This window comes from Mus pahari, chromosome 23 (assembly GCF_900095145.1).
Source record: "Mus pahari chromosome 23, PAHARI_EIJ_v1.1, whole genome shotgun sequence".
Lineage (NCBI taxonomy): Eukaryota > Metazoa > Chordata > Mammalia > Rodentia > Muridae > Mus > Mus pahari.
In genome coordinates, this window is record NC_034612.1 from 11,309,847 (window position 1) to 11,327,000 (window position 17,154).

Sequence of the window (17,154 nt, forward strand, 5' to 3'; positions counted from 1 at the left end):
ACTCCAGAAGAGGGCGCCAGATCTCCTTATGGATGGTTGTGAGCCACCATGTGGTTGCTGGGATTTGAACTCAGGACCTTCGGAAGAGCAGTTGGGTACTCTTACCTGCTGAGCCATTTCACCAGCCCCAGAAAGCTTTCTTAATGCGAGTGGGGAAGAACTGACTTGGGCTGGAGATACAGCTCAGCAGCAGAGTGTGCATGTAGCACATGCAGGACTCGGGCCCTTCTCTCTATATGCATGAATCACTTTCTTACTTGGCACAAATTTCAGAAGAGGCTATGACAGAAAGATCTCAAGCTCAAGGCCTACCTGACCAGAGACTGAGTTCCTAACTTGTCTGTCTCAAAGCAAAGATTCAAAAGAGCCCTGGAAATATCCAGACGTGACAGCAGACACTTGTAACTTTAGCTCTCAGAAGACTGAGGCAATTGGATCTCTAGGAGGCCAGCTTGTTCTACATAGCAACCCCCAGACCAGCCAAGACTACTTAGTGAAGCCCTGTCTCGGATGAATGAATAAATGAATGAATGAAAGAATGAGTAAATAAGTAGGGCTGGAGATACAGCTCAGTGGTAGAGCATTTGCCAAGTGTGCATGAGGCTCTGGGTTAATTGATGCTCTTTCTCTCTTTCCTGACTTCAAAGTCCCCTTTCCTAAATATTCCATATTTGAATTTTCATGTATGTTTAGTATAATTTTCTTACAGTGGAGTCTTGAGGCTGTCAAGGTCAGCAGTGCATTCTGTGCGAGTGTACACAGAACCAAGAGTTCAGGGTTACTGCACAGTGTGTCCAACCTAGTCTGTGTGAGGACCTATTTCAAACACACAAAGACAGGCTCTTACTCTAGTGACTGCCCTGCATCAGCTCAGGAGTCACAGGCATTGGCTGCCGTGCCTAGCTTCAGTCTGACTCAGACCCTGACTGTTCTGATAACCCTTGCTCAGGGTGTCTAGAGAAGGTGTGTGAGTGACCAAAGCAATCCTCCACCCTTTCCTTAACCAGCTGTGTGCACGCACTGCTGCCCCATGGTCTCTTGGGGGCATAGAGAGTGGGGGCAGAGCTGAGAACCTGAGCTTGTGAGTCCACTCAGTCCGACTTAATCTAGGTAGTAATCTTGTACTGGCTGCTTCATCAGACAGGGCCATTCCGCATATATAGGAAATGACTGAAAAGACTCTCAGGAGCCCTGACATCTTCAAGTGTCGATGTGTCTTTAGAGTGGACTCAGCCCCGGGTGACCCCCGTGCCAGAGTTGGGGGGGGGGGGTTGAGGCTCTGTGTTTCCTGTTGGAGGCAGTGTGCACACACCCATCCTAACTGCTGAGCTTTGCTCTGTAGCAGGACTGCACTAAGTGAGAAGAAGCCAACTGTGAAGCCAAAGTCACCTGAGAAGAGCAAACCAGACGAAAAGGATTCAGAGAAGTCACCCACCAAAAAGCAAGAAGGTTTGTTAGTAGCTGGAGAGCCAGCTTCCACTCTGGGGACAGCAGCCCTTTCTAGGACAGGCCACCCACTGAGAAGACCCAACTCTTTATGGTCCCTGCTTCTCTGAGACTTAGTTGAGACAGGACAGTGACGGCCATCAGTTTAAGGGAGGTAAAAATAAGGTGTGTAGAGTGGGTGGTTATAGCTGAAACATAAAGAGTTGGAAATCTGCTCCAGGCCCTTCCCCGAGTGGTGAACCAGTGAGGGCTCTAAGACAGAAGGGACAGGAAGCTGTGCGTGTGTACAATTGTTTCGTCAGCCTTGCGCTTCTGAGACTTGGAGAACTGGGGAGATGGGAAGTCATGGCAGAGCCTGGATGGCAGGCTGGGTGTGGAGGCTGCATTGTCATACTCTGGCTGAACTGGGGACAGCAAGAGCACACCCGGGAGCACAGGGAGGGAGCTGGGTAGAGCCACGGTGTGCAGGCTTCCCACCCGTGACTGCATGCTTTTCCTTCCCTCACTGACTGCATGCAATGCTGTGCCCTCAGTTCCTGAGGAAAAGTACCTCACTCTGGAAGGATTTCACAAATTCGTCGTTGACCGAGCCAAGCAAGACATCCGCAGTGTCTGGAGGGCAATCCTATCCTGTGGCTATGATCTTCACTTTGAGAGGTGAGACGCTGTCCGTCCTGTAGGTTGAGTCCTGGTTTTGACTGGAAGATGTCTTAGCTGTGGTTCTGCTGGGGGATTACAGGTGGGCACCACCACCAACCAGCTCTCGTTTTCCTTAAAAGCGCATCAGGCCTGTGGTCTTGGGGCCCATTTGCATGGTCTCATGTAGCTTTAATTACTTCTGTAATTATCATAATTTTCCAAATGCTATCTGACTGCATTTGTGGCACATGATCTGGCCCATGGCCAGGGCGCTGCTTATTCCAGAGTCTTTTTCAGATTTCCTTTTTTCTCCATTGCCCTCCATCCTAGGAAGGACCCAGCAAGGCAGGGCTCGCCAGCTTCCCAGGGCCCACTTCTGTCCACCCGTGAATCCCAGGCAGGCACGGAGCGTGCAGAACTAAGGAAGTCAGCACTCTAAATGACACAGGTCCCCCAGCCTTGTCTATAATTGGGCTCTCTTGAGTCAGAAAGGAGGAGCTATCCAATACAGACTTTCTGAGAAATCGTGTTTCAGAGATTTACTTGGCAGAATAGATCCTATGATCACAGGGTGCGTTTCCCCGGGTGAGGATTATTCATTGCGTTTGGAACATGCTGACCCCTGTAATTTAGCCAAATGTGGGAAACCCAACCCCATCATTTGTGGTCCTGGGAGACTGTGTTTGCACTCTGCCCTGATTTGAGATTCCACTTACTTATTCTAGACATTAATTAGCTTAGAGGGACTTTCTGGACTAAGAGCTGTAGTCTTCAGTGGGAGGGGACCTACAGGGCCATCAGTGGAATCTGTAGAGTGTTCCTGTGTGTGGCAGTGGGAGGAGTCCCCCTCCTCACCACAGACTGTGTGTAAGGGCAGCCGCAGCTGACTCCAGGCCAGCCCACCAAGCAGTGCTGTGCAAGAACTCGCCGGTGAGAGGGACTTGTGTGTCTGAGACCCTCGTGTGTGGCCGAGCTGACCTCCAGTGCGAAGAGAGCAGTGCTACACCCTCCTGTCCCCTCTCAGGACACTGTGGCCACCCGAGCGCATGGCCTCTGGGTTTGTGGGAGAAGGCTGTGCATACTGACCACATAGCTGTTGTGTTGATTAAACAGGAGACCTTGTGGCTGTGCTCGGGACCGTCTCTCCCCGGGTGCTTTAGAGGTTGGTGTCTTCAGCCCTGTTGAAGACATTGCCAGCCGCCTGACTTGTTCAGGTTTTCACACCCTTGATGTTATAGGGGTCCATTGAGGTCATTCTCTTGGTCACCTAGAGTTCCACTGCAAGGTATAGCACAGTTAGGAGCTATCCTCAGGAGTGGGCATGTAGGTGGTGCCCAGTGTAACTGTAATGCTACAGCTTGGCAGGGAAGCCCTGGTGAGCATATCTTGCTCTGTGTATCCTAACAGCTGAGCAAGTAAATGGTGGAATGGGGTTGCCCAACTAGGGGAGCCATGTTGGTACCTGGCTGCAGCCATTGACCAGTACATGGGTGAACTGGGCACCATGCCACCTGCTTTACAGGCAACCTCCCATTGAATTCTTGTGACATAAGGCACCAGTGCCGTCCTGAGGTCACATTATGGGTGTGCACTTACCTCACGTCGCTGAGTGGGCTCCATATCACCTGAGGACCCCATTCCTCCACCCGATAAGAGGAAAGCACGGGGCATGTGGGTTTCCAGACTTCCCACAAGGCTCCTCCATGCCCATACTCCTGATCACTCGTACTTTGAAAGCGTTTTCCCTTTCCCCCCACATCCCTGAAAGACTCTCCCTGTCTTGCCCCAGGTGTGCCTGCATTGATGTCCGACATGCACAGAAGGCCTCCAGGAAGTGGACCCTGGAGATGGATGTGGCTCTTGTGCAGTACATCAACCGGCTGTGTCGCCATCTTGCTATCACACCAGCACGGCTCCATCCTCATGAGGTGTACCTTGACCCAGCGGATGCCGCTGACCCCAGGATGGCCTGCCTCTCAAGTATGTGGCCTCCAGGGCTTTCCCCCACCATGCTGCAGAAATTCTTATGGCTCTCCATGTGCATCAACTGAAAAGCTGGAGGGGGCTCTTGAACGGCCACATTAGTCTCTGGCCTTTGTTTCATGCGCATTAAAACAAAGTCAAGGTGGGGTAACAGGCTCAGAGTAGACAGACACCTTCCCATATGCCCACCCACTGTAGTCAGGCTGCTGTGAGGTCAGAGGTCAGGTCTCTCTGATCTGCACTAGGGGAGAGTCCCTCAATTCTCTTAGAAGCAAGGGATGAACAGCAGCAGAGCACTGGAGAGTCCACCCCTCCACGGGCCTCATCCTGATAGAGCCATGGCAAAGCGGCACACAGGCACCTCAGGGCCACCTCATCTGGCAACAAGGGCAGGATCCTTGCTTTTCTGGTTGCCTGGAGACAAAGATGGGCAAGTTGTCCATGATGGGAATCTCTTACAAGGGAAAGGGCACAGCTGAAGGGGGCCTGGGAACTAGCTAAAAGGCAGTGTACAGTGGCAGCTTCCTTGTCACTGCTGAGGCCAGCTGGGTGACAAGCGTACCAGACTCTGCACTGCTTTTGCCACTTCTTATAACTGTAATTACTTCAAAGTTTAAAGAACATGTAGGATCAAGAATGTAACTGAGGAGTGAGTGCTCCCCTGCTCTGCAGAAGGCCCTGGGTTATATAGCCACAAAATTTCCTAAGACCTTATGCATATGCGGCCCTGGCATGGCCTAGGGAGGGCTAGGGATAGGCTTGGGAATCCAGGGCCTTGCTCCATCCTCATCACTGGCTTCTGTTCCTTGGGAGCCCCTCCCAGGGATAAAGTCCCCTGAGGGAAGCCCCTGATCCAGCCATCCTTCCTAGGAGTAGACACTTGCTCAGTTTGCTTGTCTGGGCCTGGCTGACACTCAGCCTGACCACCTTTTCCCTGCAGATGTGCCTAGTGAGAGCTTACGCCTGCGCTTCGCACTACTCCAGTCTCTCAACACCACGCTGGAGACCTTCTTCCTGCCCCTGGTAGAGCTACGTCAGACACCCATGTACGCACATAGCATCGCGGCCCTGCTGAAGGAGGCCAAAGGTGAGTGCTGGCAAGCAGGAAGGCCCCATCCCTCACGGCAGGCAAGCAGGCCTCAGTCAAGCTGCAGGATCCCCAAGAGAAGCTAAGGACAAGTAGCCTGAGCTCGGAAAAAAGAAAAAGTGTAAAAATTCAAAGCATTCATTAATAAAGTTGGTGTCATCGCCCCAAGGTGTCCTTAGGAACCAGTTAGTGCGAGGTTGTCTATTTAGTCCTTGGTTTATACTTGGCGTGTCATAGGACAGGAAGGGCAGAAGCAGATGGAGTCAGGGAATAAGGCAGAGGGTGACAGGAAAACACTAGCGCCCCCTCTGGTCATTGTGCATGTAAATGCGCCCTCATACCAAACAAGAGGAGCACTGATAGAAGAAGACACCTGTGTTAATTTCTGTCCTCAGCACACACACAAGCAGATGGCATTTCACATGGTGTGCTTGACCAGACAACATTCCAAAGGGTCGGGGGATAAGTCTGCGTGACCCCCTCTCAGCCTCCCAGTTACACAGTGACTGGGAGTCAGGAGAAGCAGCTACATCTTCCCCTCTCTGCTGTATTTCCTCCTTCAGGGCTGATCTTCTATGACACAAAGGTGACTGTGATGAATCGGGTGCTAAATGCAACTGTACAGAGGACAGCTGACCATGCAGCACCCGAGATCACCTTGGACCCTCTGGAAATTGTGGGAGGTAAGGCTAGCTGCATCCTAGAAACTACGACATGCATTAGACAAGTGGGCCCTGAAACCCCCAGGGAAGGGACCAGAGAGTGATGAGACCCTCTAGCCCCTGCTCATCTGCTCTTCTGTCTGAGCACTAGGCTCCTCCTGATGTGCGCCTTCCAGCTCCAGGACAGGCAAGCAAAGGTGCTTAGCCCTCCCTGCCCCCACTGCCTTCCCTCTCTAGCTATAGGAGGGGTACAGACACCATTGTAGCTGGTAACAAGCCTGCTTCTGTTGTTGACATCAGGGCTGTTGTGTAGAGCAGGTGTGAGTTCTGAAGAGAGAGCTCTGGGGTTCCCTGGGTCAGCCACCCAAGCACCACACATGCACAGTGCAAAGCTCGGCCTCTAGACGTTACTGTGGTCCCTTCTCACTTCCAGGGGAGGTCAGAGCTTCCGAAAACTCCTACTTCTGCCAGGCTGCCCGGCAGCTGGCCTCCGTGCCATCGTCTCAGCTCTGCGTCAAGTTGGCTAGTGGCGGTGACCCCACATATGCCTTCAATATCCGCTTCACTGGGGAGGAGGTTCATGGCACCAGTAAGTGGCTCTTGGGCTGGGTGCAATGCACAGTCCCTGGGTGGGAGGAGGGGGTGGGGCACAGCATGATGACACCCCACTGTCAAGAAGAAAGGCCACAGTCAGGCCTGTAGCATAGTCCTGTTTTCCCAGTCATTGGGGGTCTGAGACAGGAACATTATAAAGTAAAGACCAGTTAGTTTGTGTTACAGAATTAAATTCAAGGCCGACCTGGGAAATTTAGTGAAATCTTGTCTCCAAATGTAAAAAATAGAGAAAGGGAGAGCTGGGAGTGGAGAGGGCTCAGGGTGGGAAGAGCTGGGTACACAGTGCGGGAAGTATAGACGGCTTGGGACACAGAGGGGCTGGAGGTATAGGAGGCTGGGGCATAAACTGATGGAGGTGGAGAGGATTAGTGTATAGAGGCTGGGGAAGCAGAGAGCTTAGGGTAGAGGGATGGGGTATAGAGGCTGGGGGACTAGAGAGCACTAGGGGTGTACAATACAGAATGACAAGGTAAATGTCCTCCTCATTGTCCTGAGCTGCAGAAGTCAGGCTAGCCTCCACTGACTCGTCCTGCCTCCAGCCATTATTCTAGGTGTGGGGAACCACACCCTCTTAGGCACATTTGTCCTACTCTTACTGTGACATTGAACAGCCACCTGCAAGCCTTTCCCAGCAAGAGGCCCAGCTGAGCAGCTGCTTGAGCCCAGTTGCTCCAGTTGCCTGCGAGACAGACACATTGGGATCCATCCATTAAAGCGGCACCTGGCGTCATGACACTCATTGGCAATGGGGAATATGAGCCAAGATGTCCCTTGGCCCTGCCATTCACTTTGGTCCCAGCCACTCAGGACTTTTTTTCCTGTTGTAAGTGGGTGAAGAATGTCCTCTGTGCCCCACAGTTTACATAGTCTGGGAACCCTGTAAACAAAGCCGTGCTTCTAAGAGCAGCTGTGTCCTCAGGCTCCCTGCTCACTGAAGACCAGTCCTCACCACTGCACAGATAGGAACTGGGACACCAGGAACTCGGCAGCCTCCCAAGGCAGCCAGGCGCCGCAGCGCCATGCTCTCAGACCTTGACAATCTGCCCCAGATGGGCCTCCCCAGGGCCCACACCCAGCCTACAGTGTCCTACATTGCCTGTAGCCTTCTGATCCTTGAATGCCAGCAGAAGCATTCTGAATAGGAGGGACAGGAGGGACAGAGGGGTCCCAGCAGTCTCTGCATGGTCGTATGTATTCTCTAACCAGGACCAATCCTGAGGGACGGTGGGAGGGAGGTGGGAGGGAGGTGGGAGGGAGGGACAGTGGCAGGGAGGTGGCAGGGAGATGGCAGGGAGGTGGCATGGAGGTGGCACTCTTTACTTGTCAGCCTTCGGGTTCTGTTCCTTCCCCGCCCCTCCTCCCATGTGACAGGAGACAGTGAAGCTGGGACAGGTACCTTTATGGAGAGCTGGGGTCAGCATCTCAGCAGGCTCAACCTCAGGCCTCCATGCAAGACCAGGCGAGGCTTCGGTGCACACACTGTAGGAGCCGGCGAGCGCGCTGACCTGTGGTCCCAGCAGACCATGGCGTATGGAGGCAGTGCTCTCCAGGTATCCTTGGGTCCGTGCTGAGACCTGCCTGTCTGTGTGCTCTGCAGGCGGCTCCTTCCGTCACTTCCTGTGGCAGGTGTGCAAAGAGCTGCAGAGTTCCTCACTGTCGCTGCTCCTGCTATGTCCCAGCTCTGCAGTCAACAAGAACAAGGTGAAGCAGGGGCTGTGCTCAGAGTCCCCGTGGTCCTGCCCCCTCTCCACACACATTTCTGGCCCCGGTGGCACAGCTTTGATGCTCAGCTGAGGGAGCATGAGAACTGGGCGTGTCCTCGCTGCAGCCTCCCTCCTGCCTGGTCATGAGCTCACAGGTGTCCTGACCTCTCTCTTACAGGGCAAGTACATCCTGACACCAAGCCCCATCACCTATGGGGAGGAGCAGCTGCTACACTTCTTAGGCCAGCTGCTGGGAATCGCCATTCGTGCAGATGTGCCTCTCCCCCTGGACCTGCTGCCCTCCTTCTGGAAGACGCTGGTCGGCGAGCCTCTCGACCCTGACCAGGACCTGCAGGAAGCAGACATCCTCACCTACAATTATGTCAAGAAGTTTGAGAGTGTGAGTGACACCAGGGCTGGCCCCAGGGTCATCTGGGACAGTACTCCATGAAGACCCACGCTTCAGGGAAGAGGGCCTGGGACCCTCCACAGAAGGCTTGTCTCAGGGGGCCAAGCCTCTGCCAGAGGCTGCTGCTGCCACCCTAGAGTGACATGTCCATAACCACCATACATAACTATGTCCACAGCCAAGTGCATAAGACAGATGAAATGCTGCAGGCAGCTGAAAGAGAGGGCATGCGGATGTATGTTTGGCTTTGGTGTTGAGGGCTTCAGGAAGGGAGCAAGAGGTGCACATGGGGCCCCTCCAGACCCCAGGGACTTGAGGATTTGGCATTCCTGCCTCTCTTTTGCTGTCTTGGAACAACACGAACTGAGGCAACTCATAAACAAAGCATTTTCTTGGGGACTTGCAGTTTCAAAGGCTAAGTCCATTATTGTCATAGCAGGAGTCAGACAGGCACAGTGGTAGAGCAGTAGTTGAGAATTACGTCCTAATCTGAAAGCAGAGAGGGCGATACTGGGCCTGGCATTTTAAAGTCTCAGATTCTACCTCAAGTGACCCTTCCTCCCCCACCTCTCGACGGCCTGGGCTTTGGGTTCCATGAGCCTGCTCTAAAATGCAGGCGCAGCTCTGAGCTGGCAGCAGCTCTGTCAAGGCCTGATGTGGGCCCATGAGCATGCCAGTGTTTGCCAGCTTAAGGACCGAGTTCCACTGCCTTGACTGCAGAGCAGCAGTCAGCTTCGCCCTGCCCGTGTCCCACAGATCAACGATGAGAGCGAGCTGGAGGCCTTGTGTGCGGAGATTGCGTCCCAGCACCTGGCCACCGAGAGCCCTGAAGGTCCCAAGCCCTGTTGCCGGTTCACCTACCTGACCATGACTGGCGAGGAGGTGGAGCTATGCAGCCGTGGCCGGCACATCCCCGTGGCGTGAGTGTGTGACTTGAAAGGGCTGCACCACACTAGAGAGAGGGGACGTTCCCAGGGGAGGGCATAAAATTGGAGGTAGGACACAAAGCCAGAAGAGAAGATGATCTTTAACTAAAGGCTTCCCTTAAGGCGGTAGTTCTCAACATGTGGGTCCTGACCTCTTTGGGGTCAAAGGACCCTTTCATGGGGTCATCTAAGACTATCAGAAAACACAGATATGTATATTATGATTCATAACAATAGCAACTTTAGTTATGAAGCATCAGTGAAAATAATGTTATGGTTGGGGGTTACCACAACATGAGGAACTGTATTAAAGGTTCTCAGCACTAGGAAGGTTAAGGCAATAACAGCTCTGAAGGAGTGGGGTGAGCATGAAGCCAGGGCTAGACCGGCCGCCTGAGGGGATGTACCTCACTGGTGGTCCTTGACCCAGCAGTTGGGAGAACAAGGATATCTACGCAGCAGCCATCCGGAGCCTGCGGCTGCGTGAGCTACAGAACATGGAGTGCGTGACAGCCGTGCGTGCTGGCCTGGGCTCCATCATCCCCCTGCAGTTGCTCACCACCCTCAGCCCGCTGGAGATGGAATTGCGTACCTGTGGCCTCCCATACATCAACCTGGAGTTCCTGAAGGTAGGCAGCCCTTCAGGTCTGTCTCAGCACTCCGCCCTCACCACGGCTGCCTGTGCTCTGGTCCACACGCAGCCCCTGCCCCCCCTACCTGGGATCAGGCCAGGCTTGCTCACACTGGGGCCTTTCTTCCCCAGGCCCACACCATGTACCAGGTGGGGCTGATGGAGACAGACCAGCACATCGAGCTTTTCTGGGGGGCGCTGGAGATGTTCACCCAGGAGGAACTGTGCAAGTTCATCAAGTTCGCCTGCAACCAGGAGCGCATCCCCTTCACCTGCCCTTGCAAGGATGGGGGCCCTGACACAGCCCATGTGCCGCCGTACCCCATGAAGATTGCCCCTCCAGATGGCACAGCAGGTATTGCCCTTTCCAGCTCCTTAGGTCCTCGTGGTGATCAGTGACCAAGACCCCCAGGTCAGGACTCGGCTGTAAGAGGAGGCGGCTTGGTGAGCGCTGTGGCCATTCAGCCCCGATGCTTTGTCAACGTTTAAAAGCAGACAAGGAGCCACAGCTTGAACATTGCTTACCATTTTCTTACACTCAGCTCTGCAGTGCTAGAGACTAAATGCAGGGACTCCTGTGAGCTGGGGAAGCTGGGGACCTCCAAGACACACCCTAGTTTCTCGCCTTTCAAATGCAGAAAGATTATTTGTGTTTCAGGTTTTTTGGGGTTTTTTTTTGTGGTTTTTTTCTCTGTATAGCCCAGGCTGTCCTGGAACTCACTCTGTAAACCAGACTGGCCTCAAACTCAGAAATCCGCCTGCCTCTGCCTCCCAAGAGCTGGGATTAAAGGCGTGCGCCACCACGCCCGGCTGTGTTTCAGGTTTTTGTTTTTTTTTTTTTTAAAGATTTATTTATTTATTATATGTAATTACACTGTAGCTGACTTCAGACAGTTGCAGAAGAGGGCGTCAGATCTTGTTATGGATGGTTGTGAGCCACCATATGGTTGCTGGGATTTGAACTCTGGACCTTTGGAAGAGCAGTCGGTGCTCTTAACCACTGAGCCATCTCATCAGCCCGTGTTTCAGGTTTTTGATAGCATCGTATGTATCATAGGCTGTCCTCAGACTCACTATGTAGTTGAGGATGACCTTGAACTTCTGATCCTCATGTACCTTCCAAGTGCTAGGATTATAGGTGTGTACCACCATGCCCAGTCAAAAGGACAATTTTACCACTGTACTGAGAACAGTACAAGTTTGACCCATGGAACCCGCATTTTGAAAGGAAGGCAGGCCAGACAGGCTGGCCAGGGACCAGTAAAATGACTCAAACCTGACTTAAATTCTATCCCGGGACCCATGTGGTGAAGAGAACTGACTACTGCAAGTTGTCCTATGACCTCTACACATGTGGTATACTACACAACACACACATACACAAAATAATTTGTGTGTGTGAGAGAGAGACAGACAGACAGACAGACAGACAGACAGAGACAGGGTTTCTCTGTGTAGCCCTGGCTGTCCTGGGACTCATTGTGTAGACCAGGCTGGCCTCAAATCCAGGGATCCACCTCCCTCTGCCTCCTTAGTGCTAGGATTAAAGGCGTGCACCTCTGACACCTCTGCCATCCCCCCACCTCTGCCCTGTTAGACTTTTTTTTAAGCCAGGCATAGTAGCATTCTTGTGATCTCAGCCCTGGAGAAGCAGAGATAGGCTTACTGTAGCCAATCCAGCCTGCTTTACCATTTCCAAAGTGGGAAGATAGGCTGCTCCTTCTGTCCTGCAAACATGCAGAAAATGCATGCACGGAGTGTACCTGCACACATAGGCACACACAGGCCGTTTGCTAGATAAACCAGTGAGTGTCCAAGAGGCCAGCCTGGAGGCAGAAGCCCGTCTCCAGCCCTCTAAAGTTGGTGGTGTGTCTTGTGTAGGTCCCCCTGACTCGCGTTACATCCGAGTGGAGACCTGCATGTTCATGATCAAGCTCCCCCAGTATTCCTCCCTGGAGACCATGCTGGAGAAGCTGCGCTGTGCCATTCACTACCGCGAAGACCCCCTGAGTGGCTGATGGGAGCAAGCCGGAGGATTAGGCTGTCACCAAGGCACCGTTCTGCCGGCTTGGGAAGCTTGCCAGTTGAGGCACATCCCTCCAGGGCCTGAGTGAGGAGCTGGCGACATTTGCTTTCTGAACTTTCCTCTGTGTCCCAGGCCACCTGGAAGACACTTTCTGTACGTGTCCGTTTTGTGAGGGTCCGTTCCTTTGCTGCCTGTTTGTGGTACATTTGTAGGGTAGCTTAGTTCCCAGACAGTTTATGTCAATTTGATCTTCCTGGACACTGTTTGTTCTTGGTGGCTTCCAGATGCTGGTGCCACAGGTTCAGGTGGCTCCTCATCCCAGGGCCACTCGTGGAAAGCTGAGGGTGAGATGACCTCAGCCACACAAAGTATCCTTTTCTTCCTACAGAGTGTCTCCACAAATGTGTGAGCAGTCCTCAGTCCTGCCCTCCTGCCCTGAGCTGGCTCCTCTCCCAGAGGCAGCTTCTGCAGGGCCCCTCCTTCAATCTTGAAGTGGTTGAGCCAGTGCTCAAACACTCAAGAGACACAGGGAACTCATGTGTTAATCTTCCTGCTTTACCATGTGTTCCTGGCCTTGTTTTTTTTTTTTTTTTTTTTTTTTAGGAAGTCCCACAGAGGCCTCCCTGTCTCCTCCCATCCAGGCAGCCCTATCTGCCACCTGTCTCTTCTGGGCCCCTGGGCTGAGTCATCTGCGGACAACTCAGGAGCAGACACCCAGGGGCTACTCCAGGCCTTAGCTCACAGACAGGTTGGGTACGGCCTGATGGCTGGAGTTGAAAGACAGTGGAGCTCGCAGGGTAGTGCCGAGTGGGCGTGTCTACAGCTGACTGCACAGGAAAGCACACGATTCAATCCTACCCCACTCAGTGCTCAGAGCCCGGCCCTCCTCGCCGCAGTGCTGTAAGCAGCCCAGGGAAGGGTTAGAACCCGTGTCTAAAGACTGAGGTGCTCTGCCCAGTCAGGGCTGCATCAGTGACCCAGGCAGAGACTGCAGGGGAGTCCTCTGTGCCCTGGCTGGCCTGCCCAACACCCTTTACAACCAACGTGTGTATGTGTGTGCCAGGGCTGAGCTTCCTTCAGGCTCACCCACTACCCCAGTGCATTTGTGCCCAAGTAAGTCTTTGTCCGATGGTACTTCGTTCAACAACAGCACATGCCGACTGTTGGACACTGTCACTTGGGCCTCCCCAGTTGTCACAGAATGGCAGCGCTGTAGCTATTGTATGATATTGTGCACACAGTTCTGCAGGGCATGAGGAGGGTACACTCCTCTCTCCACAGCACCTGGCCTGCTTGGAAGGCGTGCAAGTGTTAGGGCTGGCACGCCAGCACCCATCTCTTCCCTGTTACGCTTAGGAAATGCATTGAGGACCATTACAGAAAACACCCCACCCAACCCCACCCGAGGAAGTGATCCACCCCAGCTCAGTGTGCGGGCCACGCCAGTCACTGGGCTGTATGGAAGCAAGCCCTGCTCTCACTGAAGATGGTGGCCACTGCTTGGGACCACCCCAGCGGCCTGAAGGATCCTGACTCCGTGCTCCAGAAGGCAGGAGCCTCTGAATTTTAAAGTGGGTTTTCATTCCTGTACCTTCAAATCCGTGGTTCCCCTCAATCCTCTGCCCATGAATGGACTTGGGATTCTGTCAGCTACCTCCCCAGGAGGCTTCTGGAAGCATCTGTTGGCCCATTCCTTGATTCTATGACAGCTGTGAGAGAGATATCTGCTGCTAACTCAGCTGCTTCTCCTAGAGAGCACACTGAGGTCCAGACAGATCCCAACCATGGCCCTGAACAATGTGTGCTGTAAAGTTACTTGATGTATATTTATTATAATTATTTATGATTGCATTAACAGACTTCCCATTCAGTCTGCTGCTATTTACACTCTGCTGTGTAAAGGAAGCTCACTACGGGAGAAAGTCACACCAATAAATAACCTTCATCTGACTGACTGACCTAAGAGTGTGTGGTCATCTCCTCTTGCTGAGCAAGCTCACAGGCTGGAGTGGCTAGGTGACTCGGACACCCAAGTGTCACAAGTGCCTAGGAATTAACATCTGCACTCTCTGCACTCCATTAGCTTTTGAACTACCTTCCTCCTGTTCCAGAGTGCCACCCACTCTATCCGGACAGCTAGTCTGTGCTCTATAGAGCCCGGCATGGGGGGTTTTCCAGTGCCAGCTGTCACCCCAGATGAGTATGGCTGTACCCAAAGAGTCGTCCTGGGGCAGCAGTGTATCCAGGCCCACTTGAACAGCGACCGCCCACCCCAGGGAGCCCCTGTTGTCTCGGGGACCCCTCCCACTGCTACATGGTCATCCTCACCCAGACTCCTAAACACATCTTCATCACAGGGACAGAAGGGACCCAACCAACCAGCTCTCCTTCCTTGTCCTGTTGCTCGAAACAGCACAAGCCACCACTCACTCATTGCTCTGTTCATCAAGGCCTCCCCACTTTGCAGCACCGTGATCATATAGAGCATGCGCAGAAGGCTCCTCAGCCTGTGCTCCCTTTGGCAGGGGAATCTGGTCTATATACAGTGAGTTCCAGGCTAGCCAGGGCTACACAGACCCTGTCTCGAAAAAATAGCATGGAATCGGAGGGCCTGTGTACCAGGACAAAACAACAGAATTTCAAGCAGATTTGGGGACCAGGGGACTTTCAAGTGACCCAAAGGAAGAACCTGTAAGTGCAGGCTTCTGGGGTGTCCGTGGCAAGTGCCAGCTGATGGCCACAGCGAAGGCTGCTGCCTTAGGGCTTCGTGTCTCTCCTGACATGGAGGAGAAAATCTACACTGGAAATGGACAACAGAGACGATAGCCAAGCCCCAGCAAAGTATTCATTCCATTCAGGAAAACAAAACAAAAAGACAAAAAAACAGATGTGAGGCGATAGCAGACAGTCTTTGAAGGTTAGCATCAAAACAGCTTAAGGATGAAAAATAGTTACGGTCTATGGGGACAAAGGGACATTTTTAAATTGTTAGGATCGGATCAGGGCAGCAGTGGTGGAGAAATCTCTGAAAGGGTAAGCAGACACACATCACCAGCAGGGGGCGCACTTTAGACTGCCATAGCATACCCTACACACAGGGCCAGCCGGCTTCCAGTCCTCGGAGAGTACAAAGCTTGAAGGGAAGAAGTGGCTTCAGACTTCCTAACCTAGAAAGTGAAAGACACCTTCTAACCCTAGCCGAGCCAGGTTCAACCCAGCACACCAAACAACTGGGACAGTCACATCCATGGTACCAGGGAAGGGCTAAGTTCAGATGGGGCAAGGCATGGTATCACACTAATGAGGAAAAGGGAAAGCTCCAGGCCAGCCTGTGCTACGTGAGACTCTATCTCGCACACCACCATCCCAGAAAAAGAAAACAGGCATGTGACTAGGATTGGAGTTCATTAGATGGCAGGGCATGTGCACTGACTGGTGCCAGCACCCAGGAGGGCAAGGGCTGCCACAAGGCAAGGCCAGTCCGGTCTACTGTGAGATGTCAGCTCCACCCCACACAGAGTGCACATTTTATGTATGTAAAAGTCATAATGAAACCCATTTCTTAGAACTAATAAACAAGCTGGGCGGTGGTGGCGCACGCCTTTAATCCCAGCACTCAGGAGGCAGAGGCAGGCGGATTTCCGAGATCGAGGCCAGCCTGATCTACAGAGTGAGTTCCAGGACAGCCTGGGCTGCACAGAGAAACTCTGTCTCAAAAAAACAAAAACAAACAAAGAACTAATAAACAACTCTGAGAATGCAGAGGGAATGACAGATACTGAAGCGCACATGATAGTTTGAACAAGAACAGTGTCAAAGGAATGGCTCGGAACCACAGCTGCGAACACCAGAATTACTGAGACATTAAAAAGTGCAGACTCCGGAGAATACCAGGAGATTAACTTCTGGCTACACTTGTCTGTCTTCCATTGCCTGTGAATTTTTTAACAGTATCCACTTAGCACAGCAGATTGCTAACGGCCCACAAGCCAACCCATTGTCATTATACCATTTCCAATCCACACGGTGTCCTGTGGGCTGAGAGCTCTCCTTCCTGGTAGCCTGTGCTCCATCCTCACCAGGAACAGACCCAAGTTGCCCTGAACCCTTCCTGCCAACTCTTTGAAGTCCCAAGAGAAAGTCAGTGACAGCAGAAGCCATTCCCTCTGGCTCCTGAGGAAGATTTTCTAAGCCGGCCAGGCCACCCTTGGTGAGCCTGGTTTCTAAGTGGTAGATCCCAGCTACAGTATGTCTCATTTGGGGACGGAATCATTGTCGCTGTCCTGGCTTTGCTGAGATGAGGATCAGAACCGTGTTCTGTAAACCTCTTCTGAAGGAAGAGGCAGTTCTTTCGTCTTAATCCCTGATGAGGGTGCTGAAGCAGGATCGCTTGTCCTTCAGAGGTATGGCTCCTTCTGGGGTTCAGGGTTTTGTGTTTTGCTTTGAGACAAATCTTAAGCTATTTTCCTCAGTTGTCATCTTTATTTTTTTTTTAATTTATTTATTATTATACTTAAGTACACTGTAGCTGACTTCAGACACACCAGAAGAGGGCATCAGATCTCATTATGGGTGGTTGTGAGCCACCATGTGGTTGCTGGGATTTGAACTCAGGACCTGCAGAAGAGCAGTCAGTACTCTTACCCGCTGAGCCATCTCACCAGCCCCTTCCTCAGTCTTCTAATGGCTACAAGTGTGCACTCCCATGGCTGGCCCAGGATTAAGACTTCTAAGAACCCTCCGTTTTCTCTTTTGTCAGAAACCTCCCTAGGCCCACAGCTGCAATGAACCTCTGAGTTTCCTCCAAAGTTCAAGTTTTGGAGGAAATTAGCAGCTCTTAAGGTGAGGGAATGCAGGAGAGTCAAGATCTTGAGGCCAGCCTGATCTACATGGAATGTCTTCGGAGGGAAAAAGAGAGAGCATGGGCCTTTGAATTCTGAGCCCTCTGAGAAGGAAGCCATGCTGGGGCATCCAACAAAGAGCTCAGTCATCAACTGTGCCTGCAGCCTAGAAGCTGAGGCAGGAAG

The 17,154-nt window shown here is 52.6% G+C and overlaps 1 protein-coding gene and 1 non-coding gene across 6 annotated transcripts in view; both read left to right on the top strand.

The window, feature by feature from the left end:
* Positions 1–14,092, top strand: part of Hectd4 (HECT domain E3 ubiquitin protein ligase 4) — a 150,583-nt gene extending 136,491 nt beyond the window's left edge. For 3 of the 5 annotated variants that reach the window (XM_029533784.1, XM_029533786.1, XM_029533787.1), the window contains exons 65-76: positions 1,343–1,449; positions 1,980–2,103; positions 3,875–4,065; positions 5,009–5,155; positions 5,719–5,838; positions 6,251–6,406; positions 8,030–8,133; positions 8,314–8,535; positions 9,301–9,464; positions 9,904–10,099; positions 10,234–10,456; positions 11,983–14,078. In XM_029533784.1, coding sequence (XP_029389644.1) covers positions 1,343–1,449; positions 1,980–2,103; positions 3,875–4,065; positions 5,009–5,155; positions 5,719–5,838; positions 6,251–6,406; positions 8,030–8,133; positions 8,314–8,535; positions 9,301–9,464; positions 9,904–10,099; positions 10,234–10,456; positions 11,983–12,119 — 1,891 coding nt within the window. In that variant the 3' untranslated portion in view covers positions 12,120–14,078. Of the gene's footprint in view, positions 1–1,342; positions 1,450–1,979; positions 2,104–3,874; positions 4,066–5,008; positions 5,156–5,718; positions 5,839–6,250; positions 6,407–8,029; positions 8,134–8,313; positions 8,536–9,300; positions 9,465–9,903; positions 10,100–10,233; positions 10,457–11,982 lie in introns of all 5 variants that reach the window. The other 2 variants (XM_029533785.1, XM_021186669.1) reach the window with 2 other exon arrangements.
* On the top strand, positions 2,621–2,783 carry LOC115063094. Its single transcript, XR_003842980.1, has one exon. It is a non-coding gene; the product is annotated as a U1 spliceosomal RNA (small nuclear RNA).
* Positions 14,093–17,154: the final 3,062 nt, after the last annotated feature.